This window comes from Bufo gargarizans, chromosome 9, assembly GCF_014858855.1.
Source record: "Bufo gargarizans isolate SCDJY-AF-19 chromosome 9, ASM1485885v1, whole genome shotgun sequence".
Taxonomy (NCBI): Eukaryota; Metazoa; Chordata; class Amphibia; order Anura; family Bufonidae; genus Bufo; species Bufo gargarizans.
The window spans coordinates 177,086,377-177,114,208 of record NC_058088.1 but is presented as its reverse complement, the minus strand read 5'-3'; the positions used below and the strand labels follow the sequence as shown (position 1 = coordinate 177,114,208).

The 27,832-nt window shown below is 46.6% G+C and overlaps 1 protein-coding gene across 2 annotated transcripts in view; it reads right to left on the bottom strand.

The window, feature by feature from the left end:
- The window catches only part of IQSEC2 (IQ motif and Sec7 domain ArfGEF 2), a 200,155-nt gene extending 187,388 nt beyond the window's left edge, over positions 1 to 12,767 (bottom strand). For both annotated transcript variants that reach the window (XM_044305346.1, XM_044305350.1), the window contains exon 1: positions 12,147 to 12,767. In XM_044305346.1, coding sequence (XP_044161281.1) covers positions 12,147 to 12,628 — 482 coding nt within the window. In that variant the 5' untranslated portion in view covers positions 12,629 to 12,767. The remainder of the gene's footprint in view (positions 1 to 12,146) is intronic.
- Between the last annotated feature and the right edge of the window lie 15,065 nt (positions 12,768 to 27,832).

Below are 27,832 nucleotides of genomic sequence, written 5' to 3'. Positions count from 1 at the left end.
TGCGGAAATCTCGCCCGCGTGAAAGGGTCCTAAGTTGTTCAGTTTTTTCTGTGCGAGTGCAATGCGTTTTGATGCGTTTTTCACGAGCGTGATACAAAACTGAAGGTTTACAAACAACATCTCCTAGCAACCATCAGTGAAAAACGCATCGCACACGCACTTGCTTCTGGATGCGATACGTTTTTCACTGAAGCCCCATTCACTTCTATGGGGCCAGGGCTGCGCAGAATATAGAACATGCTACGATTTTCACACAACGCAGAACTGATGCGTGAAAAAAAAAAAAAAAAACGCTTATGTACACAGGCCCATTGAAATTAATGGGTCAGGATTCAGTGCGGGTGCTATGCGTTCACGTCACGCATTGCACCCGCGTGGAAAACTCCCTCGTGTGAAAGGGGCCTAAGGATACAGAATGGATCTGTTTTGAACCATTTCCTAATAGATCCTAAAGAATCTCACTCACTGCAAGGACCAGACTGTCAAAGTGAACAGAGCCTTATATACAGGTGCCCAAGACTGGATTCTCTAGAGCAGGCATGCTCAACCTGCGGCCCTCCAGCTGTTGTAAAACTACAACTCCCACCATGCCCTGCTGTAGGCTGTTTCGGCATGCTGGGAGTTGTAGTTTTGCAACAGCTGGAGGGCTGCAGGTTGAGCATGCCTGCTCTAGAAGATGATCTGACTAGACCTATACATAAAGTTATCGTCCTTGTTGCCCATAGCAACCAATCACCGCTTTCTTTCTTTTTTTCTAGACCAAAGGTAAGGCCCCTTTCACACGAGCGAGTTTTCCGCGCGGGTGCAATGCGTGACGTGAACGCACAGCACCCGCACTGAATCCTGACCCATTCATTTCTATGGGTCTGTGTACAAGAGCAATGTTTTTCACACATCAGTTCTGCGTTGCGTGAAAAACGCAGCACGTTCTATATTCTGCGTTTCTCGCGCAGCCCTGGCCCCATAGAAGTGAATAGAGCTTCAGTGAAAAATGCATTGCATCCGCACGGAAAAAAACTGAACGCAATCGCAGACAAAACTGACCGAACTTGCTTGCAGAACGGTGCGAGTTTCACTGAACGCATCCGGACTTAATCCGTCACGCTCATGTGAAAGAGGCCTAATTGTTTCTAATGGGCATGGAGGACAACTTTTTGGCTAGAACTATATATAAATATAAAGTTCTCACCAAGTTTTTCCATTTATGTAATTTTATTTGCCTTATTTGCTAAAGTTGATTCTGCCACTTTCAAAACGTGCAGAATGTCAATTGTTTTGTGTGGATTTTCAATGCAGATTTTACGCAAAGTAAATACACATGGGGTAAATCTGCGACAAAGACCGCAAGTAACAGATGTACATTTCTGTGCAGATTTTGTACGAAAACGCAGGAAAATCCGCATATACTACACTGCCATGTGCATATAGTCTATGTGAAGAAACTACCAGGCGACCTGCCCATGGGTGATGGAAAATCAGCATGATTTTCCGTGTTACTTGCGGATCTGATGCGGATTTGCCGCCGCTCTCATCCTTGCATTGAAAAGGGTGAAATCCGCGCAAAAAAACGGCACCAACAACTGACACGCTGCGGATAAAAAATAAAAAATAAAAAAAAGTCTACATAAGATTTGACTAATCTCATACACTTTGCTGGTGCTGTATTACGCTGGGGTCCTTCCACACAAAAATCCGCACAGAAAAACCGCACGTAATCCGCAACGTGTGCAGGTAGCCTTAGGCCACCTGCACACGGGTGCGGGTGAACGCACATAAGATCCGCGTGGATTTATGTGCAATTCTGCAGCACCAAAATCTACCATGTCTAACAGCGGTTTTGTCGCAGATCTCACCCTTCCATTGAAAAGGGTGAAATCCGCAGCTAAAACCGCAAACGTAATTGTCATGCTGCAGATGATGAAGTCTGCAATGCAGGTCAATTTCCGCACGGAAAAAAAAAAAATCTGCAAAGTGTACGCAAGGTTTGTGCAATCTCATACACTTTGCTGGTACTGTAATACGCTGTGGTTTTTCTGCACAGGAATCAGCGTGGAAAAACCGTGCGTGTTCCGCAACGTGTGCCGGTAGCCTTAGCTGCCTGCGCACGATTGCAGATAAGATCCGCACTAATTTACATTTATGCACCATATCCTTACCAAAAGCCACAATTTCTAATTGCGGATTTTGGTGCAGATTTGATGCGGTTTTGCCGCAGATCTTCGCCATTCCGTTGAAAAGGATGAAATCCACGGCTAAAACCGCAAACATAACTGACATGCTGCAGATATGGAAATCCGCAGAACAGGTCAATTTCTGCATGGAATGAAATCCACAGCGTGTACACGAGACTTGTGCGACCATGCACTTTCCTGGTACCGTACTACGCTACGTTATTTTTTCTGCGCAGGAATCCGCACGGAATACCTTGCGCATTCCGCAACATGTGCAGACGGCCTTAAGGTACATGCACACGACAGAGTAGTTTATGCAGACTTCCGCACATATTACGTATGGCGGATTTGGCCATGGATTTTGCCGCGGATTTGCCCCAAATCCTTTCCTTTGCATTGCAACGCACTGAAAATCCACACAAGAATTGACACGCAGCGAATGTTAAAAATTCACACCACGGGTCAATTTCCGCACGACGTGCACGAGATTTTCTGAATGAAGATCTGCGCGTGGTACGCAACCTCTCCGTATACCCTATGACGGACTCTCCACAGGGCATAAACCGTGGTCACTGCAGCCGGGCAGAGACACCCATATAGGACTGGGAGGGAACAGTGACTCATTGCACGGGGCACACATTCATGCCCATCGGCGGCAGAGCCTAGGTGACGGAGCTGGCACACATGAGCCAGCAGCGGCGTGTCGTCACGTTTCACTGTGTGCAGCAGTGAGTAATACATTCCTCAGCTCACCAACAGTCATCGCCTCTCATCCACTCGTCACCATGAACGAGGCTTAAAGGGCCGATGCCATGTAGAAGATAGAAAAAGGCTTGCCCCCTCACACACACAGCAGGATCAGATCTGACGTCTCTACTGCAGGACCCCAAGATGGAGACATAACGTCCTTCACTCCATCCCCCATCAGTCCATGGGGGGGGGGGGGGGAAATCACAGCATACACCATTGTGGTCCGATTTTCCCACAGGACTTGCCCATTCTAGTGAACGGGTTAATACTGTTGTCACAGTCTGTTTTCTTTGAATCCCGTCAGCTGAAAGCTCATGTGTCGCTCTTATCTTTGATTTCCTGACCTCAAAGAGGTTATCCAACCCCTATAATGACCCCCCCCCCCCCAATGCCCGGGGGCCCCTCGTATAATTTATACTTACCTGCTCACCGGCATCGGTGTTCCTCCGGATCCCTGCACAGCCGCCACTGCGTCTCCCCGTCACTCCAATCAAAACATCTGGCAACAAAAGGGAGCAGCCATTAGCAGGCTACGACGGGGACGAGCCTCCCTAGAGTCACCCGCGAGACGGGGAGATGCAGCGGCAGCCTTGGAGAAATCCGGAGCGACGCGGGATCCCGGGGAGCAGGTAAGTATAATCCATACAAGGGGGCCCAGGCATTGGGGGAGGGGGCATTAAAGGGGGTTATAGAACCCCTTTAAGGCTCATGCACGTGGCCGTAGTTTCAGTCCACATCCAATTTATATTTTTTGCGGATCGGATGTGGGACCGTTCATTTCAATGGGGCCGAAAAAGATGCGGACAGCATACCGTCTGCTATCCGCATTCGCACGTTGCTCCACAGCCCCGCAAAAAAGACAGAACTTCTCCTATTCTTCCATTTTGTGGGGGGAAAAAATGGCAGCATGCACTTGGCCGGGATCCATGTTTTTCAGATCCACGATTTGTGGACCGCAAAACACAGCCACGTGCACGAGCCTTTAGTTTGATAAGAAGTGAGCTATAATGAGGTCAGGAGATCAGAGCTACACATGAGCTGTCAGATGATGGGATTCAAAGAAAACAGACTGACAGCTCGCAGGCCTACTGATTTTTAACCCATCTATCTCAGAAACAGATGAACATTTTTCATAAAGACAAATTGAAATAATGATTTTTAGCCCAAAATGAGTCAAACGCAATCATAAAGAAGTTGCTCCGAAGGAGCATGTGTGACCACCTCAGAGATGTCACCGAGGTTGACGGAGAAATAAGGAAAAATAATTAACAGCAGGTGGCGCTGTCCAGATACATTTTATTGAATAACTCAGTGGCTATACTAAATTTTTTATTACATGCAAATACAAAAGTGTTCAGATCCAGGTGCTGGTTTACAATATGTAGATTATTATATTATATGTGATGGACCATGTGATGAGCGCAGTGATGTCACCACAGGGCCTTTTCCTCACAGATGTAGACCGAAGAGAAGCCGGGCTGCGCGAACAAGTGGATTAAGGGGAGTTATTATTTTTTTAACCCCTCGATCCCTAATTTACTTTGCATTCTGTATTCAGAATGCTATTATTTTCCCTTATAAACATGTTATAAGGGAAAATAATAATGATCGGATCCCCATCCCGATCATCTCCTAGCAACCGTGCTTGAAAATCGCACCGCATCCGCACTTGCTTGCGATTTTCACGCAGCCCCATTCACTTCTATGGGGCCTGCATTGCGTGAAAAACGCACAATATAGAGCATGCTGCGATTTTCACGCAACGCACAAGTGATGCGTGAAAATCACCGCTCGTGTGCAAAGCCTCATAGAAATCAATGGGTCCGGATTCAGTGCGGGTGCAATGCGTTTACCTCACTCATTGCACCTGCGCGGAAAACGCGCCCTTGTAAAAGCCTTAGGCCCCTTTTTACACGGGCGAGTATTCCGCGCGGATGCGTGAGTTGAACGCATTGCACCCGCACTGAATACCGACCCATTCATTTCTATGGGGCTGTTTACATGAGCAGTGATTTTCACGCATCACTTGCATGCTCTATTTTGTGCGTTTTTCACGTAACGCAGGCCCCATAGAAATGAATGGGGTTGCGTGAAAATCGCAAGCATCTGCAAGCAAGTGCGGATGCGATGCGATTTTCACGCACGGTTGCTAGGAGACAATCGGGATGGAGACCCGTTATAAGGGAAAATAATAGCATTCTGAATACAGAGTGCTTAGTAAAATAGCGCTGGAGGGGTTAAAAAAAAATATATAATAATTTAACTCGCCTTAGTCCACTTGATCGCGCTGCCAGGCATCTCCTTCTGTCTCCTTTGCTGAACAGGACCTGTAGTGACGTCACTCCGGTCATCACATGATCCATCACATGATCTTTTACCATGGTGATGGATCATGTGATGACCGGAGTGACGTCACCACAGGTCCTGTTCAGCAAAGGAGACAGAAGAGATGCCGGCTACGCGATCAAGTGGACTAAGGCGAGTTACATTTTTTTATTTATTTTTTTAACCCCTCCAGCGCTATTTGACTATGCATTCTGTATTCAGAATGCTATTATTTTCCCTTATAACCATGTTATAAGGGAAAATAATACAATCCACAAAACACCGATCCCAAGCCCGAACTTCTGTGAAGAAGTTCGGGTTTGGGTATCAAACATGCACAATTTTTCTCACGCGAGTGCAACGCATTACAATGTTTTGCACTCGCACGGAAAAATCGCGGGTGTTCCCGCAACGCACCCGCACATTTTCCCGCAACGCCCGTGTGAAAGAGGCCTTAGAGAGAGATTCTTGAGTGATGCACAGAAGACATGATCTGTGTGTCCTTTGCATGACTCTGTATACAGGTCACTCAAAGGGCATCTGTCAGCAGTTCTGTACCTATGACACTGGCTGACTTGTTACATGTGCACTTGGCAGCTGAAGACATCTGTGTTGGTCCCATGTTCCTATGTGTCCGCATTGCTGAGAAAAATAAGGTTTTAATATATGCAAGTGAGTCTCTAGGTGCAATGGGGGCGTCGCCGTTACTCCTAGAGGCTCAGCTCTCTCTGCAACTGCCCTCTGGTCCTGAAGTCATTGAGTCTCCACTAGTTTCTGCTGCCTCTCAATGATGTTTAGGGGTCTGGGGGCTTAAAAAAACTTACAGAATTCCCCTTTAAATGCTGCATGAAGACCGGAAACCTCCGTGGTCATGAAAGGGTTTATTTGGCACTTGGTCCCCGGCGTCTCGCTGTGGATTTCCTGCTGTTTCTCAGCAGCGGAGGAGACGCAGCGTTCCTATGTTACATAAATCTATTTCACATAATGGATTACATAATTTATGTAATAGGTTACATATTATATATTTTAATATGTCATCTATGTGTCATCCATTACTTTATTTTATTACCATTTTAGGTCACTAGGGCATAGGCCGCTGCCGGATCCGGCATTTTTTTTCTCCATAGGAATGTATTAGTGCCATTTAAATTGCTGCATTAACGGATCCGGTATTCCGGTCTGTGCATGCGCAGACCTTTGAAAATGTGGAAAAAATAAATACCAGATCCGTTTTTCCTGATGACGCCAGAAAAAACGGATTCGGTATTGCAATGCATTTTTCTGACTGATCAGGCATTTTGCAGACTGATCAGAAATCTGATCAGTCTGAAAAATGCCTGATCAGTCAGAAAAAATGACATGCGTTTGCATACAGTTCGCGTGATCAGGCAAGCAGTTCAGGCAACGGAACTGCCCGCCGGAATCAAACAACGCAAGTGTGAAAGTACCCTTAGGGTACTTTCACACTAGCGGCAGGACGGATCCGACAGGCTGTTCACCCTGTCGGATCCGTCCTGCCGCTATTTCGCCGTGCCGCCGGACCGTCCCCATTGACTATAATGGGGATGGGGGCGGAGCTCCGGCGCAGCACGGCAGTTTGCGGTGAGAGGCCGCCGGACTAAAAAGTCTGACATGCAGTACTTTTAGTCCGGCGGCCTTTCGCTGTGCACTGCCGTTCTGCGCCGGAGCTCCTCCCCCGTCTCTATTATAGTCAATGGGGACGGAGAGGCGGTCCGGCGAAATAGCGGCAGGACGGATCCGACAGGGTGAACAGCCTGTCGGATCCATCCTGCCGCAAGTGTGAAAGTAGCCTTACAATATGTAGATTACTTTGTTTACGTAAACCCCTTTAAGTAATATTTGTGAAAAATCCCCCCAAAAATAACGCAATGAAATTCCCATCTTAAGCCATGGGGTGTGCCCCCTTCTAACGTGGGAGGATGACTACTCCACAGCTGGTCCATCCACCCGTGCAGACAAGAACTGGGTCACTCAGTCTTGTACCTCGCTGGTCTACATCTAATCACCCTTAGGCTGGGTTCACACTTGAGCGTTGCGCAAACGCGCGTTTTACACGCGTTTTTGACGCGCATTTTTATGCGCGTTTTTGTAATAGTAAACGCACGTTTGTGTGATTCACTACAGTGTCCTATGGCCACAAACGCCCCAAAAGTCGCTCATGTACTTTTTGGAGCGTCGGGCGTTTTACAGCGCGATCGTACGCGCTGTAAAACGCCCAAGTGTGAACCATTCCCATAGGGAATCATTGGTTTCTCCTTGTTGAGCGTTTTACAGCGCGTAGGAACGCGCTGTAAAACGCTCAGGTGTGAACCCAGCCTGAGGCCCCTTGCAGACGGGCGAGTCCGAATGCGTTGCGGATGCGTTCAGTGAAAACTGCGCAAGTTCGCAAGCAAGTTCATTCAGTTTTGTCTGCGATGGCGTTCAGTTTTTATCGCACGGGTGCAATGCGATTTAATGCATTTTTGCACTCACGTGATAAAAAAACTGAAGGTTTATAAAAAACATCGCTTAGAAACCATCCTTGAAAAACGCATCGCATCCGCACTTGCTTGCGGATGTGATGCGATTTTCACGCAGCTCCATTCACTTCTATAGGGCCAGCATTACGTGAAAAATCGCAGAATATAGAACGTGCTGCGATTTCCACGCAACGCACAAGTGATGCGTGAAAACCAACGCTCATGTACACAGACCCATGGAAATGATTAGGTCCGGATTCCCTGCGGGCGCAATGCGTTTGCAACAGATTCCCCCCGACCGCACAGGTCCAACCACCATTGGCACGCTGCAGATTTTAAAATCCACATGGAAAGCCTCCGCACTTTATACGTGAGACTTTGAAAATCTCATCTGGCACCATATTAGGGTAGGTTCACACAGAGTTTTTTCGTCACAGATTTTGGTGTGGATTCCGCAAATCAGCTCCATTGATTTCAATGGGAAAACTGCTTGTTAATTTACACAGCGCCTTTTTTTTTTTCTTCCTCCAGTCCTCGCTCGAAAAAATACCTAAATCCTAAAGCAGAATCTGCATTTTTCAGCACAGAGAAAACCTGGTGTGAACTTAGCCTTAGGCCTCATGCACACGGCCGTTAATTTCGTCCGCATCCGAGCCGCCGTTTTGGGGGCTCGAATGCGCACCCATTTACTTCAATGGAGCCGCAAAATATGCGGACAGCACTCTGTGTGCTGTCCGCATCCGTTGCTCCGTTCCGTGGCCCCGCTAAAAAAATAGAACATGTCCTATTCTTGTCCGCAATAGGCATTTATATTAAAGGCTGTCCGTGTCACGCACGGACGCCATCTGTGTTTTGCGGAACCGCGATTTGCAGACAGCAAAACACACCACGGTCGTGTGCATGAGGCCTTAGGATGCACTCACATGAACGTGTGATGGTCGTGCCCATTTTGCAGACCGCAAACCGTGGATGCGCCAAACATGAGCACCAGGCTCCTGTGTGCTTCAGAGTCCGTGCCTCTGCGCTGCAAAAGATAGGACATGTCCCATTTTGGGCCGCATTTTGCGGATCTGCGGTTTGTGGACCCACGTGGTGGTATGAATGCACCCTAATGCTGCAGCTTTTCGACGCCTAATACGCACTGTGTGCACACACCCTTGGTCCATTCAGTTATTTTCTGGTCCATGTTGCGCTGCTGCAACCAATGACTGGCCTGCTGGTTCAAGTGGCATGACACCGCTGATGCCAGTCACTGGCTGCAGCAGCAGCGCACGGGACTCCGTACATCCAGAAGTTTCCAGGATGAAGATCTAGAACTAGAACCTGCTCCTATCTCCAGAACGGGCTGCCAAAGTGAAGGCGAGCACACAGCGCAGGCGCAGAGGACGTTGAGCTATTTTCGGAACTCCCATAGAAGTGGATAAAGGGCGGCCGTGCTTGTCGGGTGCCCTCTCCTTCACTTTGGAGAGCCTGTTCTGGAGATAGCAGCAGGTGCCGGAGGTGTGACCTGCACCTGTCACTAGTGCTGTATCCCAGCGCAGGGGGTCAGCAACCTTCGGCACTCCAGCTGTTGTGAAACTACAATTCCCAGCATGTTCTATTCACTTCTATAGGAGTTCTGAGAAGAGCAGAGCAAGTATGCATGCTGGGAGTTGTAGTTTTACAACAGCTGGAGTGCCGAGGGTTGCCTACCCCTGTCCGAGATAGGACTACCCCTTCAAGTCTGAGTTCAGAAGGTCTGAATACGACCACAACACTCTGACGCCCTGTGGTTGCGCTGAGACAATGTCACATGATCATAGGGTTCTATGGTCAAAACATTTGGACCACTATATGGTGCATATAATTAAATTGGGTGCAAGTTCGGTGACCACCTCTACGGAGATTGTCATTGTTGCCTTACTTCATGCAAGAGCCAAGGACGAAGACAACTTAAAGGGGTTGTCTACTTCAGTAACACTAGTGTGTAACGGCAGAAGAACCTGCTAAATCGTCTCCAGACAGCCTTATCCCCCGGGTAGCCTTTCTATAATGCCGCTTGTCTTCTCCTGCATGTGGGCTTCAAAGAAGATACAGGACCTTCATCACCTCCCTATAAGAGCCAGCTTGCAAAGGCTATGGACACTGGCCCTTGTTTACATCATGGACACACTTGGGGGGGGACTCCACGCAAGCAAAGAAAAATAGGGAATTTAGCAGGTTTTTCTGCCACTACACACTGAAATGTATGAACAAAATGGACAAGCCCTTGAAGGACATATCTCCAGGTAGTTTTATAGACATGGTCTTCAATCTGAGGCAAAGCTTAAAGCTCTAGGGCCCAAATGCATATTCTGTGACAGGGCCCCACTTACTTACTGACGCAACTGCCATCTCTGCCTCTGCTTACGGAAATAGACAAATATGCTAATAAGTGATGATGTCATCAGACGTGTCATCAATACCTATACACATATATAAACAAGGCTTCTTGCTCTCATGCCAACATGGGGGCATTTACTCACTCAGGCCCCTACACATCATGTGGGTTACACCCCCATCGTAACAGCTGTACAGCGCCCCCACCTGACTGAGTCAGAGAAAGAGATCTGTTTATCACATGTCAGTGCAGAAAAATCATATGATGCCTCAGCTTGGCAGCCACGCCAGTACCTCAGATCGTCCCATTTGCCTGCATACTAGTCAGAACCATATACCCTCAGTATGCCCATCTGTCCACACAGAGCCCTCCCAACACAAACCAGCATACAGCACCAAGCAAGAGAACCACATTTTACACATCAGATGATCATGGTTTGAAAGGGTGGACAGAGGAAAAGGGGCGATGAACGGTTGCTACCAAAGAAACCATGACTGTCAATAAAAAGGTGAAGGACTCAAACAGAAGACTTTCTGGAGAGTCAGTAGTCATAAAGGTCACCAGGATCTGACAAATAGATATAGAAGATACTTAACATCTAGAACCTCACCCTTTTGTGTGAAGGACATATAACCAAGCCTCTATCCAGGTCCCAAACCCAACAGTTCTCCATCATCTAAGACATGGTCCTTCTAGAACGTATTACTACCTCTTCAGAACCCCAGACCCACAAGTATCTCACATCAACTCAACGCAACTCGTAATTAGAAGCCAAGCCAATACAAAACCCACAACCCAACATCACTTCCTTCAACCACAACCCAACAGAGGCCATCCACCAGTCCCTATCACCCAGTCTGTCCCGTTAGCGTAGGGCTACTGAAGGCCTGGTGCTTGGTACAAGAATGCTGAGTGCCATGGTGATCGGGTTGCGCAACTTTTCGTTGCCCAAATAGTCATTGATTTCTTTGGAATGTGGTCAGCTGGGATGGTACCTTCTATGGTCTACAAGGATTGAGAGAGCCAGTGCTGACCTATGGATCATACCTCATAAAGGGAGGAGTGGTTGTCAAGCCTAAGCCTTCTTTTAATTAATGGGTTGTCCAGGATTAGAAAAAAAGTGGCTGCTTCCTTTCCATGGGTCCATGGGTTACGCCTGGTACTGCAGTTCAGCTTCACTGAGGTTGATGGGACTGAGCTATAATACCACACACAACCTATGGACAACTGTGACGATTCTGCTTCTGGTCCAAAGAGATCATATTCTCCTTACCCTGGACAACCCCTTTAAATGCCCCCCCCCCCCCGCTATACTACATGATGAAGCCACTTGGCACCTACTAAGTGGTGTGGATCCCCTATAAATTTTATAGATTGAGGAAAGTACTGGGGGGGGGGGGGGAAGCTTCGATCGTATACCAAACCTACCACATCTCCACTACCCATGGTGCCCACATGAACTAGAATGCCAATTACGCAACTAGACAAATCCAGAGAAAGGCCGTCACCACCACTGGTCTCTTACATGCCACCATTACCCCAATATACCAAGACATGATCTTCACAGACGGATACGACGCGCTCTAACCACTTGAGGGGCAACTTTTTTTCAAGAAGTCCACAGGACCATGCTGCACATAGCTCCAGAGTGAGGAACATCTGCATGGAGCTCTAGAGTCATCTGCAGAAAAATGCAACCTGACTTCCAAAGAGGCGTCCTGACCGTCCGGCTCTGCAGTGCAGTACTGACCCCCTCCCCAACATGCCACCCAGGTGACGGGTACGGAGAGGAGCTACCACCAGGATCCTTCAGCAAACACTACTTATCTGCAGGCCTCCAGGACCATCATGGATCTTCTCAGGGCTTGCAAAACTACAACCCCCAGCATGCCCTGTTCTCCTGCCAGCCAGGGCATGCTAGGAGTGGTAGTGAAGCATCTGCTGGAGATTCACAGGGTGGCATGATTACAAGCAGACCCCATCCAGGTTGGCACTGATGCCCACACAGCCTAGAAGTAGATGGCTAGGTGCCACCCCCACACCCCACTGACACACACTCACTTTCTTTGCAGGGTGGTGGCCGGGCTGTTGGTGGTGCTGTGTCCGGCTCCCGGGCTGGAGCTGCGAGAGGTGGCCCGGTTAGATCGCGGGGTCTCCCGGGCACGGTGGTGGTGCGGCGGTGTGGAGTAGGCTGCCTGGTACCCTGGCTGGTTCTCTCCGCGGTGGTGGTGCTGCTGCTGCTGCTGCGGCGGGTGGTGGTGGTGCTGCGGGTGATGGTGATGCCCGTAGCCGCCGCAGCCTCCTCCCGCCACCGCTTCCCTATAGTCTGAGCGGTGCTGCTCCACCCGGTTCTCCCTCAGCTCCCGGTTCTCCTGGCTGACCCGGTCCAGCTGCACCTCCAGCTCCTCAATGCGGCGCCGCTGGGTCTCCAGTAGTTTCTGCTGGCTCTCGATGATGTTATTGAGCTCCAGCAGGTACTCAACGGCCCGGTTCGGGGACTCCTGCCCCCCGGGGTTAGGGCCCGAGCCGGCTCCCCCTTCCATAGCCGCCGGGGTGGGATGATGGAGCTCGGGCTTCGAAGGGGCTTAGCTCAGGTTGGGGCGGCCGGGCATGGTGCCGGGGGCGGAGCGCGCGATGCTACCGCGGCGACTGCTGCAGAGTCACTGCGCATTGACAGTCGGGAGGAGCCGGGGGGGCCCCGAAAGGCGAAGCGCGTCACTCTCCGCAAGCGGCCAATCAGCCACCGTGGGCGGGGACTTGGCGACCAATCAGGCGGCGTGTAGGCGAAACGAGCTAGGACCGCCCACCTCCGACCTGTCAAAAGTGACACCTGTGGGGGCTGAGGAGAGGCGGGAACTACAATTCCCGTGATGCTTTAGGAAGGAGTGCCCTAAAATGAAAATAAATAGCAGGGCCAGGGCGACCTGTTTTGGAAACACGTGGCTACTGCAGCTCTGGAGATGGCTGTTTACACTGGCTGACAGCGGCCAACGAGCAATCAGGAGGAACACGGCAGTCTGCTTAAAGGGCTAGTCCATCCGCCATTCAGATTGACACCAATGATACAATGCATTTTACTAAAGTGTTCAAATATACATATATCGTTTTTATAATAGTAAACTTTCTTCTCCTCCTGCCTCTGGTTGGGCGTAATACCTTCTGTTTGCCATGGCTGCTGCTTTCTCTTTTGCTTTTTGAGTGATGGAAGAGAGGGGCAGGGCAGTGACAACCGCTCAGAGCACAAGGGTTGTCACACAGCCCCATACACCTGCTGGGGCCACAAACTAGCATTTCATTTACCGTTGTAACTGCCCCCAGGAAACAAGAGAATGGGGGCAGGACAGGTAAGAAAGACTGACAAAAGGGTTAACTTTGATAGTATATTGGATAGGGATATGAGATCGATAGATAGATAGTCAGATAGATATGAGATAGATAGATAGTATATAGGATATAGATAGATAGATAGTATATAGGATATAGATAGATAGTATATAGGATATAGATAGATATTGGATGAAGAGATAGATGGGTAGACAGATATGAGATGATAGATACCATAGATGGATAGATAAAGACAGGCTGGTAGAGGAGTTGATGGCAAATGAGAATGTAACACATAAAGATGCTGCTGTAACATAGATATATGATAGATAGATAGATAGATAGTAAGATAATAAATAATAATAATCTTTATATTGCACCAACATATTCCGCAGCGCTTTACAATCAGGGATAGATATCAGATAGACTGATTGATGATTAATTGATAGCGATAGATAATAGATAGATATTGGATGGATAGATAGATAGACAAAAGATAGCTGGATAGATAAGTGACCAATAGATATGAGATAGCTATTTATTATAGAGCAGGTTTTACGCCGGTGTGTGATCTCCCCTGCACTGCTGGAAGATATGCCTAATCTAAGACAAGACGCAGGCCTATTATATACAGGTCCTTCTAAAAAAATTAGCATATTGTGATAAAGTTCATTATTTTCTGTAATGTACTGATAAACATTAGACTTTCATATATTTTAGATTCATTACACCAACTGAAGTAGTTCAAGCCTTTTATTGTTTTAATATTGATGATTTTGGCCACAGCTCATGAAAACCCAAATTTCCTATCTAAAAAAATTAGCATATTTCATCCGACCAATAAAAGAAAAGTGTTTTTAATACAAAAAAAGTCAACCTTCAAATAATTATGTTCAGTTCTGCACTCAATACTTGGTCGGGAATCCTTTTGCAGAAATGACGGCTTCAATGCGGCGTGGCATGGAGGCAATCAGCCTGTGGCACTGCTGAGGTGTTATGGAGGCCCAGGATGCTTCAATGCGGCGTGGCATGGAGGCAATCAGCCTGTGGCACTGCTGAGGTGTTATGGAGGCCCAGGATGCTTCAATGCGGCCTTAAGCTCATCCAGAGTGTTGGGTCTTGCGTCTCTCTACTTTCTCTTCCCAATATCCCACAGATTCTCTATGGGGTTCAGGTCAGGAGAGTTGGCAGGCCAATTGAGCACAGTAATACCATGGTCAGTAAACCATTTACCAGTGGTTTTGGCGCTGTGAGCAGGTGCCAGGTCGTGCTGAAAAATGACATCTTCATCTCCATAAAGCTTTTCAGCAGATGGAAGCATGAAGTGCTCCAAAATCTCCTGATAGCGGCTGCATTGACCCTGCCCTTGATAAAACACAGTGGACCAACACCAGCAGCTGACATGGCACCCCAGACCATCACTGACTGTGGGGACTTGACACTGGACTTCAGGCATTTTGGCATTTCCCTCTCCCCAGTCTTCCTCCAGACTCTGGCACCTTGATTTCCGAATGACATGCAACAGTCCAGTGCTGCTTCTCTGTAGCCCAGGTCAGGCGCTTCTGCCGCTGTTTCTGGGGAATGCGGCACCTGTAGCCCATTTCCTGCACACGCCTGTACACGGTGGCTCTGGATGTTTCTACTCCAGACTCAGTCCACTGCTTCTGCAGGTCCCCCAAGGTCTGGAATCGGTCCTTCTCCACAATCTTCCTCAGGGTCCGGTCACCTCTTCTCGTTGTGCAGCGTTTTCAGCCACACTTTTTCCTTCCCACAGACTTCCCACTGAGGGGCCTTGATACAGCGCTCTGGGAACAGCCTATTCGTTCAGAAATGTCTTTCTGTGTCTTACCCTCTTGCTTGAGGGTGTCAATGATGGCCTTCTGGACAGCAGTCAGGTCGGCAGTCTTACCCATGATTGCGGTTTGGAGTAATGAACCAGGCTGGGAGTTTTTAAAAGCTTCAGGAATCTTTTGCAGGTGTTTAGAGTTAATTAGTTGATTCAGATGATTAGGTTAATAGCTCGTTTAGAGAACCTTTTCATGATATGCTAATTTTTTTAGATAGGAATTTGGGGTTTTCATGAGCTGTATGCCAAAATCATCAATATTAAAACAATAAAAGGCTTGAACTACTTCAGTTGGTGTAATGAATCTAAAATATATGAAAGTCTAATGTTTATCAGTACATTACAGAAAATAATGAACTTTATCACAATATGCTAATTTTTGGAGAAGAACCTGTACAAGGTGTAGGCCTATTATATACAAGACGCAGGCCTATTATATACGAGGTGCAGGCCTATTATATACAAGACGCAGGCCTTTTATATACGAGGTGCAGGCCTATTATATACGAGGTGCAGGCCTATTATATACGAGGTGCAGGCCTATTATATACGAGGTGCAGGCCTATTATATACGAGACGCAGGCCTATTATATACAAGGTGTAGGCCTATTATATACAAGACGCAGGCCTATTATATACGAGGTGCAGGCCTATTATATACGAGGTGCAGGCCTATTATTTACGAGGTGCAGGCCTATTATATACGAGGTGCAGGCCTATTATATACGAGGTGCAGGCCTATTATATACGAGGTGCAGGCCTATTATTTACAAGGTGCAGGCCTATTATATACGAGGTGCAGGCCTATTATATACGAGGTGCAGGCCTATTATATACGAGGTGCAGACCTATTATTTACGAGGTGCAGGCCTATTATATACGAGGTGCAGGCCTATTATATACGAGACGCAGGCCTATTATATACGAGGTGCAGGCCTATTATATACGAGGTGCAGGCCTATTATATACGAGACGCAGGGCTATTATATACGAGGTGTAGGCTTATTATATAAGAGGTGCAGGCCTATTATATAAGAGGTGCAGGCCTATTACAAATTAGGTGCACCTAACCAGCCTGGGTTCTTAATGTGAAATCTATGCCAGCTCCGATCTGGCGTAAATTTCCGTCTTCCTTTACGCCCAAAAACCGGCATGTGGGGAATTATAATTCTTCCCCCCCAGTGTGTAGCTCGATCAGAGTCCAGGTTCCTGAGCAGACAGAGCAGTGACCCAGAGCCACGAGAAGAAGAAGCCAAGACCTTGTAGTCCCGGGGCAGAATATCTGCAGCAGTGTCAGAGCCGGCCTAATACCAGAGCAGGTGGCAGCAAACAAAGCTTGAAGGGAAGGTTCAGAGCTAAGAAAGTTCAAGAGAGGTCTGGACAGCGTTTGCACGGAAAAAAAAAAAAACACCCGTCCCGTCACTGTGCCCGGTCCAGTGCCGCAACTCCTGTCCCTACTGGATTGGAAGTGTGACCTGCTGTACACAGGCACATGACCACTGCTGGCCACCTAAGCTTACATGACCATGTATATGTTAGACTGTCCTCACATCTGAGTCTGAGGCTCCATTCAGAGCTGTAGCTCCAGTCCAAGCGCTACTGGAGAGGCAGAGCCTTCTGAAATTGTGCCGCAACGCAGATGTGAACAGAGCCTAACATGTCCCGTCTTGCAGATATCATGTCATTAGGCTAGGAAACACTGTTTTGTGCAATTCAAGTGACATCTCCTTCAAGGCAATTCCACAAGAATGACTTGTCACCGTGAAACTATGAGCTCTGACATAACGATACGAGGAGGACCTCGCTGATGTCCCAACACAGGGATTACACTGCTCCTCTCTGATGACTGCATCCTGGTTGGAACACAGCCATCTAACTCTGCCCTTAGGCTGGTGACACACAGCACCTATGGGATCCACCAGAACAGGCATGGCCAACCTGCGGCTCTCCAGCTGTTGTAAAACTACAACTCCCAGCATGCCCTGCTGAAGGCTGATAGCTGTAGGCAGTCTGAGCATGGTGGGAGTTGTAGTTTTGCAACAGCTGGAGAGCCTCAGGTTGGCCATCCTTGCACCAGAACAATGTTCTCCAACCCATGACTTTCTAGCTGTTCCGAAGCTGCCGCTCACAGCACGTCTTGGCTGGAATGCTAGGAGTTGTAGTTCCTCAACAGCTGCAGAGTACCGATACAGGGATATACTTTGTATGCAGTGGATGTAGCTTTCTATATGTATTGTGTGCCTGTTTGCATGTCTAGGTGAATGTATGTATCTGTACAGGTGCTTTCCTTATGCAGTCACAGCAGATTTCCACCTGTCCATTTATTTCAGTTTGTCAGGAGGTGCAGATGTGAGGTGTGGTATACATATTGAGAGTATGCACTGTTATTAAAAATGCAATTTCTGAGTATATTGTACTATTCAATTGGCATGTCATTCATATTATGTGTATACTGTACCTATGTGATGAAGTCTACACATGCCTGCCTTATTATCTGCTGCCACTAGGTGTCCCGGCATGCCATTAGAGAGCTCGGGTTTAGGGTCCCAAATCTGCCCACAGCAAACCCATCCGTCCCTGCAGAGAACGCTAAATGAAAACGGAACTCACAGGCACCTGTGCACTGCATCGATGAAGCTGAGGATGGTACACCTCACTTTATTGTGCATGTGCCTGATGTGCAGCGAAGCGAGGTGATTCCATGCTACTGCTGAAAGAGTGCAGGAGGGGTAGAAAACCACTATCTCATCAAGAGGCTAACTTGGACCATCACCCATGCCACAAACAAGGCCCAGTAGACAGCTACCATCACAAGTCTGCCAAAATATGCCTTGACTGTGATTAGTCAAATGGTGCCGCCATGCTTGGAACATCCTAGTGAGAGAAACCATAAGCTCTATTATCACCAAGATCTTTGCCATTTGTAACCATCAAGCATCTGTGTCTAACTGAAGTAACCACCAAGCATCTATGTTTAACTGAAGTAACCACCAAGTATCTATGTCTGACTGAAGAAACCACCAAGCATCTATGTCTGACTGAAGTAACCACCAGTATCTGGGTCTAACTGAAGTAATCACCAAGCAACTGTTTCTAACTGAAGTAACCACCAGTATCTGGGTCTAACTGAAGTAACCACCAAGCATCTATGTCTAACTGGAGTAACCACCAAGCATCTATGTCTAACTGAAGTAACCAAGTATCTCTGTCTAACTGAAGAAACCACCAAGCATCTATGTCTAACTGGAGTAACCACCAGTATCTGGGTCTAACTGAAGAAACCACCCAGCATCTGTGTCTAACTGAAGTAATCACCAAGTATCCGTGTCTAACTGAAGTAACCACCAAGCATCTATGTCTAACTGGAGTAACCACCAAGCATCTATGTCTGACTGAAGTAACCACCAGTATCTGGGTCTAACTGAAGAAACCACCCAGCATCTATGTCTAACTGAAGTAACCACCAAGCATCTATGTCTAACTGGAGTAACCACCAAGCATCTATGTCTAACTGGAGTAACCACCCAGCAACTGTGTCTAACTGAAGTAACCACCAGTATCTGGGTCTAACTGAAGTAACTCCAAGTGTATTTACAAGAAATGTGCCCCATTGTTTCAGCAAACTTTTATTACAACCAAGCTCTTTACTATTTGTTACCATCAAGAATCTGCGTATAACTGAAGTAACCACCAAGAATCAGTGTCTGAAGTAATCATCAAGAATCTGTGTCTAACTGAAGTAACCACCAAGAATCTTTGTCTGAAGTAACACCAAGTATCTGCTTATAACTGAAGTAACCACCAAGCATCTGGACAAGAACTGTACCTAATTGTTTCAGTAAACTTTCTATTTTTACCAGCCTGTGTCCATGGAAGTAAAGAACTACAACCCATTGATATAGGGCAATCCACCTATGGAGGCCTTCAGTCCAGGAACTCAAATGGAATTGACCAAGGGTTGAAAAACTAAAAGTGGCCCCATTTTGTAGGCAGGTTCAAATGGCAGGAACAAGAGAAGTAGGGGGGCAGTATTACCTTAGTGCAGCACAAAGTACTACCGCCCCTGCAGAACCAAATACCACAGTGCAGCACAAAATACCGCCCCTGCAGAACCAAATACCACAGTGCAGCACAAAATACTGCCCCAACAGAACCAAATATCACAGTGCAGCATGTAGTACCGCCAACCTCGCTGCAGTATTCAACTGTATCACTATACTGAGGATGGCGATACAGTTAAATTCAGGCCGGGCAAAATGCATAAGTACTTGACACTCCCAGATTTAATTAATGCTGAAAGCGTCAGATCGCTATGTACCCAGCTGGGAGGAGGATGGGCTTGGGTGGCCCCCTGGGCATCGGCCCACCGGGAAATTTCCCTGTAGGATCTATGCCCAGTTTACCCCTGCCTTCCAGTTGTAGGTGTGTATGTTAATATATTTATATTGGTTTATAAATGCATGTATGTACATTACATACCAAAAGTTTGGACACACCTTCTCATTCAAAGAGTTTTCTTTATTTTCATGACTATAAAAATTGTAGATTCACACTGAAGGCATCAAAACTATGAATTAACACATGTGGAATTATATACATAACAAAAAAGTGTGAAACAACAGAAAATATGCCATATTCTAGGTTCTTCAAAGTAGCCACCTTTTGCTTTGATTACTGCTTTGCACACTCTTGGCATTCTCTTGATGAGCTTCAAGAGGTAGTCACCTGAAATGGTTTTCACTTCACAGGTGTGCCCTGTCAGGTTTAATAAGTGGGATTTCTTGCCTTATAAATGGGGTTGGGACCATCAGTTGCGTTGTGGAGAAGTCAGGTGGATACACAGCTGATAGTCCTACTGAATAGACTGTTAGAATTTGTATTATGGCAAGAAAAAAGCAGCTAAGTAAAGAAAAACGAGTGGCCATCATTACTTTAAGAAATGAAGGTCAGTCAGTCCGAAAAATTGGAAAAACTTTGAAAGTGTCCCCAAGTGCAGTCACAAAAACCATCAAGCACTACAAAGAAACTGTCTCACATGCGGACCGCCCCAGGAAAGGAAGACCAAGAGTCACCTCTGCTGCGGAGGAGAAGTTCATCCGAGTCACCAGCCTCAGAAATCGCAGGTTAACAGCAGCTCAGATTAGAGACCAGGTCAGTGCCACACAGAGTTCTAGCAGCAGACACATCTCTAGGACGACTGTTAAGAGGAGACTGTGTGAATCAGGCCTTCATGGTAGAATATCTGCTAGGAAACCACTGCTAAGGACAGGCAACAAGCAGAAGAGACTTGTTTGGGCTAAAGAACACAAGGAATGGACATTAGACCAGTGGAAATCTGTGCTTTGGTCTGATGGGTCCAAATTTGAGATCTTTGGTTCCAACCACAGTGTCTTTGTGTGACGCAGAAAAGGTGAACGGATGGACTCTACATGCCTGGTTCCCACCGTGAAGCATGGAGGAGGAGGTGTGATGGTGTGGGGGTGCTTTGCTGGTGACACTGTTGGGGGTTTATTCAAAATTGAAGGCATACTGAACCAGCATGGCTACCACAGCATCTTGCAGCGGCATGCTATTCCATCCGGTTTGCGTTTAGTTGGACCATCATTTATTTTTCAACAGGACAATGACCCCAAACACACCTCCAGGCTGTGTAAGGGCTATTTGACCATGAAGGAGAGTGATGGGGTGCTGCGCCAGATGACCTGGCCTCCACAGTCACCGGACCTGAACCCAATCGAGATGGTTTGGTGTGAGCTGGACCGCAGAGTGAAGGCAAAAGGGCCAACAAGTGCTAAGCATCTCTGGGAACTCCTTCAAGACTGTTGGAAGACCATTTCAGGTGACTACCTCTTGAAGCTCATCAAGAGAATGCCAAGAGTGTGCAAAGCAGTAATCAAAGCAAAAGGTGGCTACTTTGAAGAACCTAGAATATGACATATTTTCAGTTGTTTCACACTTTTTTGTTATGTATATAATTCCACATGTGCTAATTCATAGTTTTGATGCCTTCAGTGTGAATCTACAATTTTCATAGTCATGAAAATAAAGAAAACTCTTTGAATGAGAAGGTGTGTCCAAACTTTTGGTCTGTACTGTACATATATACAGTATATGTGTGTGTGTTTGTAGATGTATATATGTATGTTGTGCACCTGTATGCGCCTGAATGTCCATTTTTGCTATGGAATCCAGTGATTACCTGCCCCTGTATTACAAGTATGGATGTGATATCAGTCTGGATTGTCTGATAATTAATGAACTGAGTTCTAGAAAAGTGAGTCACATGAAACCTTTGACTGTTCCACTCCATTATGGTTGCAGACGGCGCTCCTAGGCCGGTCCCCGCTGCTCTTCCCACCACCTCGCCGTACACTGCATTGTTCTTTCTACCTGATATCCTTTACTCATTAGGCTACACTAATCTCTAGAAGAAGGCAAAGCGCTCACACTACACAATGTGCCAACTCCCACATGCTTGCAGAAAAAGGGGGGGACGAGGGGTGTGAGAAAGCGAAAAAAAAATAAAATACACCCACCCACACGCTGACAGACGCTAGCAGAAAGCAGCTCAGTATATCCCTGTAATGTCTTTACAGTGTGAATTCTGCCAGGATGCTTCTCCGGGGGTCTTCTGTTACCTGTGTAAGACCCTGGAATTATCCACATCTGCACACACTGACATATCTCAATCCGTGGCGTAACTTAAAGCTCCAGGGCCCCAATGCAATATCTGTAGAAGGGCCCCACCTGCCACGTGCCACTTAAAATATTGGCATATTCTTCAAGAGCAGCTGGACTTTTGGGGCCCCCTTGTCACACTATCATGCCTCCTAACCATCCCAGATCCAGCTGGAAATTCCCGGATTTCCAGCACTGTCCTGCAGTCCCACATGTCCCGATTTCAACTGTATCTGTAAGCTGGATACAAAGGTGAAGCCCAGTGCTCCACCATTCACCTTGCAACCCCTGGCACTGGCGACTTGGTGCAGGTAGGTGTGAAGCAGCGCCGTTACTGAGCCTGTTGCGCCAAGCCACAGACAATGCAGACCTGCACTGAGTAATCTGTTCTGCTCGTCGTGGGCATGGGGCAAGGTAAGTATTCATTTTGGAGGCACTAAACAGGTTTTATACTGTGTGGAGGCCCTTAAGGAGCATCATACTGTGTGGGAAGGCACTAAAGGGGAAGTATACTGCGTGGTGGGCCATCTTTACTGTGTGGGGGCACTGAGGTGGTATCTTTACTGTGTGTGGGGGGACTAAGAGGCCATCTCTTTCACGTGGAGGCACAAACAGGGCATCTACACTGTGTGGCATCACTACTGTGAGCGGGGCACTAAGGGGCATCACTACTGTGAAACTATGGGGGCAACTTTATTGTTTGGGGGCCCTAAGAGGGGGACTAATGTGAAGGGGGCATCCTTAATTTGTGCAGAAACACTAAGGGGGCTTCATGACTATGAGGAGGCACCAAGGATGCATTATCAGTGTATGGGCACAATGACAGTTTATGGGGCATTAAAGGGGGACATAAGAGGGACTGGGTGATATGGGGGTGCATATGGACTGGGAGTAGACCGGTTTAAATATGTAGCTTGATTAAAATAAAAATTTGGCATGGTACGCTACGAATGTGGAAGGAGTTGACCCTCTTTTTATGTCAGGGGGTATGTACTATGTGCGTGTGTATGAGGACCTTTCAGTGTGATGGCTAGAGATGGCTTAGGGCCTCAGGTTCTACCTGTGAAGTCAGGTTCTACCTATACGATCCTGATGTTGTCCTTATAGATAAGCAGAACCAGAGGTCTCCAGCAGCTACTTACCTTCCCATCTCTGTTATAATCGCATTCATCTATAGAAGAAGTATTTGGCCAATTTCCTCCTCCTTCAACATTAAATAATTGAATTAAAAGGGCTGTCCTATCTGGACGACCCTTCTCCAGTGGTCCACCATGGGAAGCTCCTCATTTGTGGTACTATATGGTTCCCACTGAAATAAATGGATGCATGGTGGCGTAAAGTCTGTCAAAGCAGGAGGCGCTCTACGGTGCCTCTCTGCTCTCACTTCCTACGTGGTAGAGCACACACAGGGATGGTGCATGGTGGCACACAGAGTCCCTACAGTTCGTAATGTACTGCACAGTCGCTGCTTCCAAGCAGAGTCTCTGGCCTTGCGCTGCTAAATGGAGCAGCGGCATAGGCAGGAAATTGTCAGGGCCGGGCAAAATGTCAATCTTGCCGTAGATGGGCACTTCTTCTTCTGCATGGATAGTCCTTCATAGGTGAAGAAGTCCATCTAATAAGTCAAATTGATTCATTAGAATCGATTCACTCATACATATTAGGTATTATTGGCCAAACCTGCCGTTTCAGGTTTTCAGGTCTCTCCCCCAACATCATCATCAAGAGGATTGATCGAATTGAATTTGTTTGCCCAATCCTTTTGTTCTCTCGGAAGATAAACCACCACCAGAGGTGTCAGGCTACATCTTCCTCCTGAAAACATATACACTCTCTCTCATATGGGGAAGAGTGTAATAATATCTGATGTCCAAGCGAACGTTCAGCCGAGAGCTATTGAAAGTGTGAGGGCACCTTAAAAGGGCTGTCCAGGATTTTTCTATTAATGACCAATCCTCAGGATAGGTCATGAATATCTGATCGGCGGGAGTCTGACACCTAGCACCCCAAGTAGTTTCGGAGGTGGAAGTCAACGTTAAAACTACACAGCTCCATCCATTGAGTAGTGGAACCCTGCCGGTCAGACACTGATGGCCTATCCTAAGGGCAGGTCACCAATAGTAAAATCCTGGACAATCCCTTTAAGTCCTATCTTCGAGAAGAAGAACATTGCCATATATCAGCTGCTTGAGGGTTATTTACTAAGCATGCTATACACCGACCTTAGCAACCAATTAGGCGTTTAACTCTCATTGTCTAATTGATGTTTGGTTGCTATGGTTATCTTCCTTTTGCATTTCGCCAGAAAATAACCATACACTATAACTGACTAACATTACAGTCTGTGTCTCTTTGATTCATTCTTAATTTTACACGGAGGTCGGGTATTGCAATAGCATCAGAACTCTGTCTAATGATTGGTTTCATCCGTCACAATCTTTCCTGCCACCCTCTGCCCACAGCTTTGTCATAGCCACTCTGTACCCAGCGTTTGTCTAGCAACAATGCACCCTTGGAAATATAATAGCATTGCAAATGCTGTGTCTATGCAAGCAGAACAGCGCGCTTAGCCTACACACTGCAGCAGCAATCTGCACACCCGCCACAAGAACCGATTGACTCAAAATGACTCATAATGCAATACAACCCCCCCCCCCCCCCAAGCTCCATGCAAGGGACCCTGTGGAGGAAACTCTACCCAACGACTGCTGAGGTTAAAGGCTGTGACTGTGAGGAGATGGGGCTGCTTCAGACGTGAGGCATGCAAGGAGCTCACCAGGAATCAGCCGTGACCTTTCAAGGCTATAATTACTGCTAACTATGTACAAGAATGAGAGAAGATGATAGACAGATGGAGGGGAGGCTGGAGGAAGGAACGAGGGAAAAGAGTAGTAATGCTATATGGCGTTCTCAACCGCTGAGAAAATGTATTTCTTTTTATAGCTGAGATCTTATGTGAAGGTCTGTCTGAAGAATGAGGATGTCTACATATTAAGCAGGGGCGTACTTAGGGGTGAGCACCTGCGGAGCCGGCCTCAAGGGTGTGTGACCATCTGCCCCTGATCCTAGGGGCACCTCAGGTGGCCTCGAACCCAAATCTTGATGTGTCTGTAACGCATAGTCAGCGTCAGACTGGCCCCCCAGAGTACCAGAGGATCCTTTGGTGGACAGTGTTCCCTCTAAGCCTTGGCAGCTGCTAAGCGGGGTTGGCTCAGAGCTGGGCACAGCACCATCAAAGCCTCTTTGGTGTCACTTGTTTCTGTGTCGTTGCTGGTTATGACCACACCTCTTGTCTCAGGTGAAGCTTAAGTGGTCATTCCAACTCCTCTGTTTAGTCTGGTGTTTTACCCATCATGCTACGCGGTTGATAGCTTCTTTCTGGTTGTGGAAGTGCTGGTGTTTGGTTCTCCACTGAGTTCCTGCTCGTCCGCGTGCTCGTCCGAGTTAAGTGTCTTTTCCTACTTCTTGTTTGTTGTATTCCCCTATCTTTTGGTATTAGGCCTGAGGGAGTCTCCTGTTCCTTCAGCTGGGAAGGAACAGGTTGTCTTTTGTCCTGACACTATTTCCAGGGCCCTTTAGGGTCAGATAGGGCTCTAGGTTCCTGCGTGTGAACATTCCTACCATCGAGGTCTGTTCATACTGATAATAGTCAGGGCTCGATTTAGGGATTCACTAGGTGGTGACCCTTTCCCTAGTTTCCAGGCCTAGTACCTTTTCTCTTCCCTCCTGTGTTTGGTGTGGAGTTTACCACCCACACCGCGCCGTGACAACCAGGGTCTATTTGTTTTAATCAAAACCAGTTAGACTTTATATGGGTTGGGCCACAAGAATAATTTCCTCTGGTGGGCACAAGGAACTCCAGTGACATCCAAATTGGGCAGACAAGACATGGTTCAAACAGGTTAAAACAGAATTGCTAAATCGGGGCAAGGTCTGTTTTGGGAGATGGTAAAGAGTGAATAAAATAACAGTGGCTCACTAGCAGGTGTTACCTTGGAAGGTGCTCTCCCCAAGGGCAACACTCCAAGTCCTATGAAATTAGTGCTACAAAATGAAAGGTTGGAGGGCCCTCAGATCTCTAGAGTTCATAGGGAGATATAGTGCATTATATTCCTATTAAAAGACATTTATTATTCAAATTGAAATTAAGGGTCAACATCCAGAAAAATGCATAAAATGTGGTACGCACAAATACAATACAATATATTCTAATTGTATGTATCCCCTTTCAATAGTCCATATGGAAATCGGTGCAACGGTACACACTATGTGATGTACCGGCAATGCAGTGTGATCGGATTATAATCACCTATCCCACTTAGACTATTTCATTGGGGGTGTATATTCTCCAAAAGTTATAACAAATACAAAAAGGTGCACACTCCTCGATACACCCGTTATCGATTTGTCGAGAAAATGTAAATAATGTAAATTGGAGGGCACTCAACTATCTGCAGGCATACAGGACGTTCCAAATTATATCAATAAAGCAGAATTTATTAAACTAAAAACACAGTGATATACGGTTACAAATTCCTCACTGACGTAAATACGGATTTTCTATCTAATATATACACATTGCATCATTGTAGTACCCTGAATTCAAGAGCAAACACCCAGCTTCCTATGGTAATGATGGTCCGCTATTATTGGCTAAATATGCCAAAAAAGGTTACTGAATGTTAGCTCGCAAATCCACATCAATAAAAATAACAATAAAATTAATAAAAAGCGATAAAATTAAAACATATAAGTTAACGAACATAAGGTCAACCCTTTGAATTATCGGCAGTAACGCTGTAGTCCTTTTTGCGGATAGTTAATCGTATGATTAATAGTTTTTGATTTAGAATTTTGTAGCACTGTTTGGGGAGATGTCTTATATTGAGAGGGCACCCATACCCTGTTCAGTTTCAGAGTTACAAGTACAGTAAATAAACTCATTTGATGAAGCATAATATAAAGTATAATGTGATCCTCCATGAATATCAACGAATATGGGGATCAGGCAGGAATAAGTTATATATTATCACCTTTCTAGATGGATATAGTCTGCAGGAAACCGTTTCAAATCCTTTTCTTTAGTCTTCCCATACAGATCCTGAGCTACAGCCTATATTCACAAGTCTCCCGACTTCTGAGCTTAAATCTACCAACACCCCCTGCTTGTTCAGTACCTGTTGATTTGCAAACTGTGAAGTTGTAAACCTGACAAACATTCGAGGAATCCCAGGTCTTGGTGTTTTGGTGGCATAGTGTTTTTTTGTAACATTTGAAATATGTCTTTTTTTATTTTATTTCTGGCGTTTTTTAAATCCTACAGAGAAACCTAAGAGGAAAATGGCATATCCAGAGCACAAAAAAGTCACAAGTCCACAAATGCCACAAAAACACTGCAAACTAAAATACAGTGTATGTAAACTTTTAACTACTATGCATAATTACTTTATAGGGAATATTTCACCAGATACATCATTATGAATCCAACTTCGGCCTTAAGTCTCATTCACACGTCAGTGTTCGGTCAGTGATTTCCAGTCAAAACCAGGTGCGGCTCTAAACACAGAACAGGTGCAGACCTTTCCCTTATACCTTATGTCTGTGGAGGCTCCAATCCTGGTTTTGGCTCACAAATGATGGGAAAACACTGACGTGTGAATGAGGCTTTATTCACACAGTCAGTGTTTGGTCAGTGATTTCCATCAGTGATCATAAGCCAAAATCAGGAGAGAAGCCTACATAGAGATAAGGTATAATTAAAAGATTTGAACCCTCACAATAACTGATGGAAATCACGGACCAAACCCTGATGTGTGAATAAGGCCTTACATGCGAGGTGTGTAATGGTCTTGGTCCTATTTCAGTATGTTCAATATATAGCCATTGTGTACAAATTAGA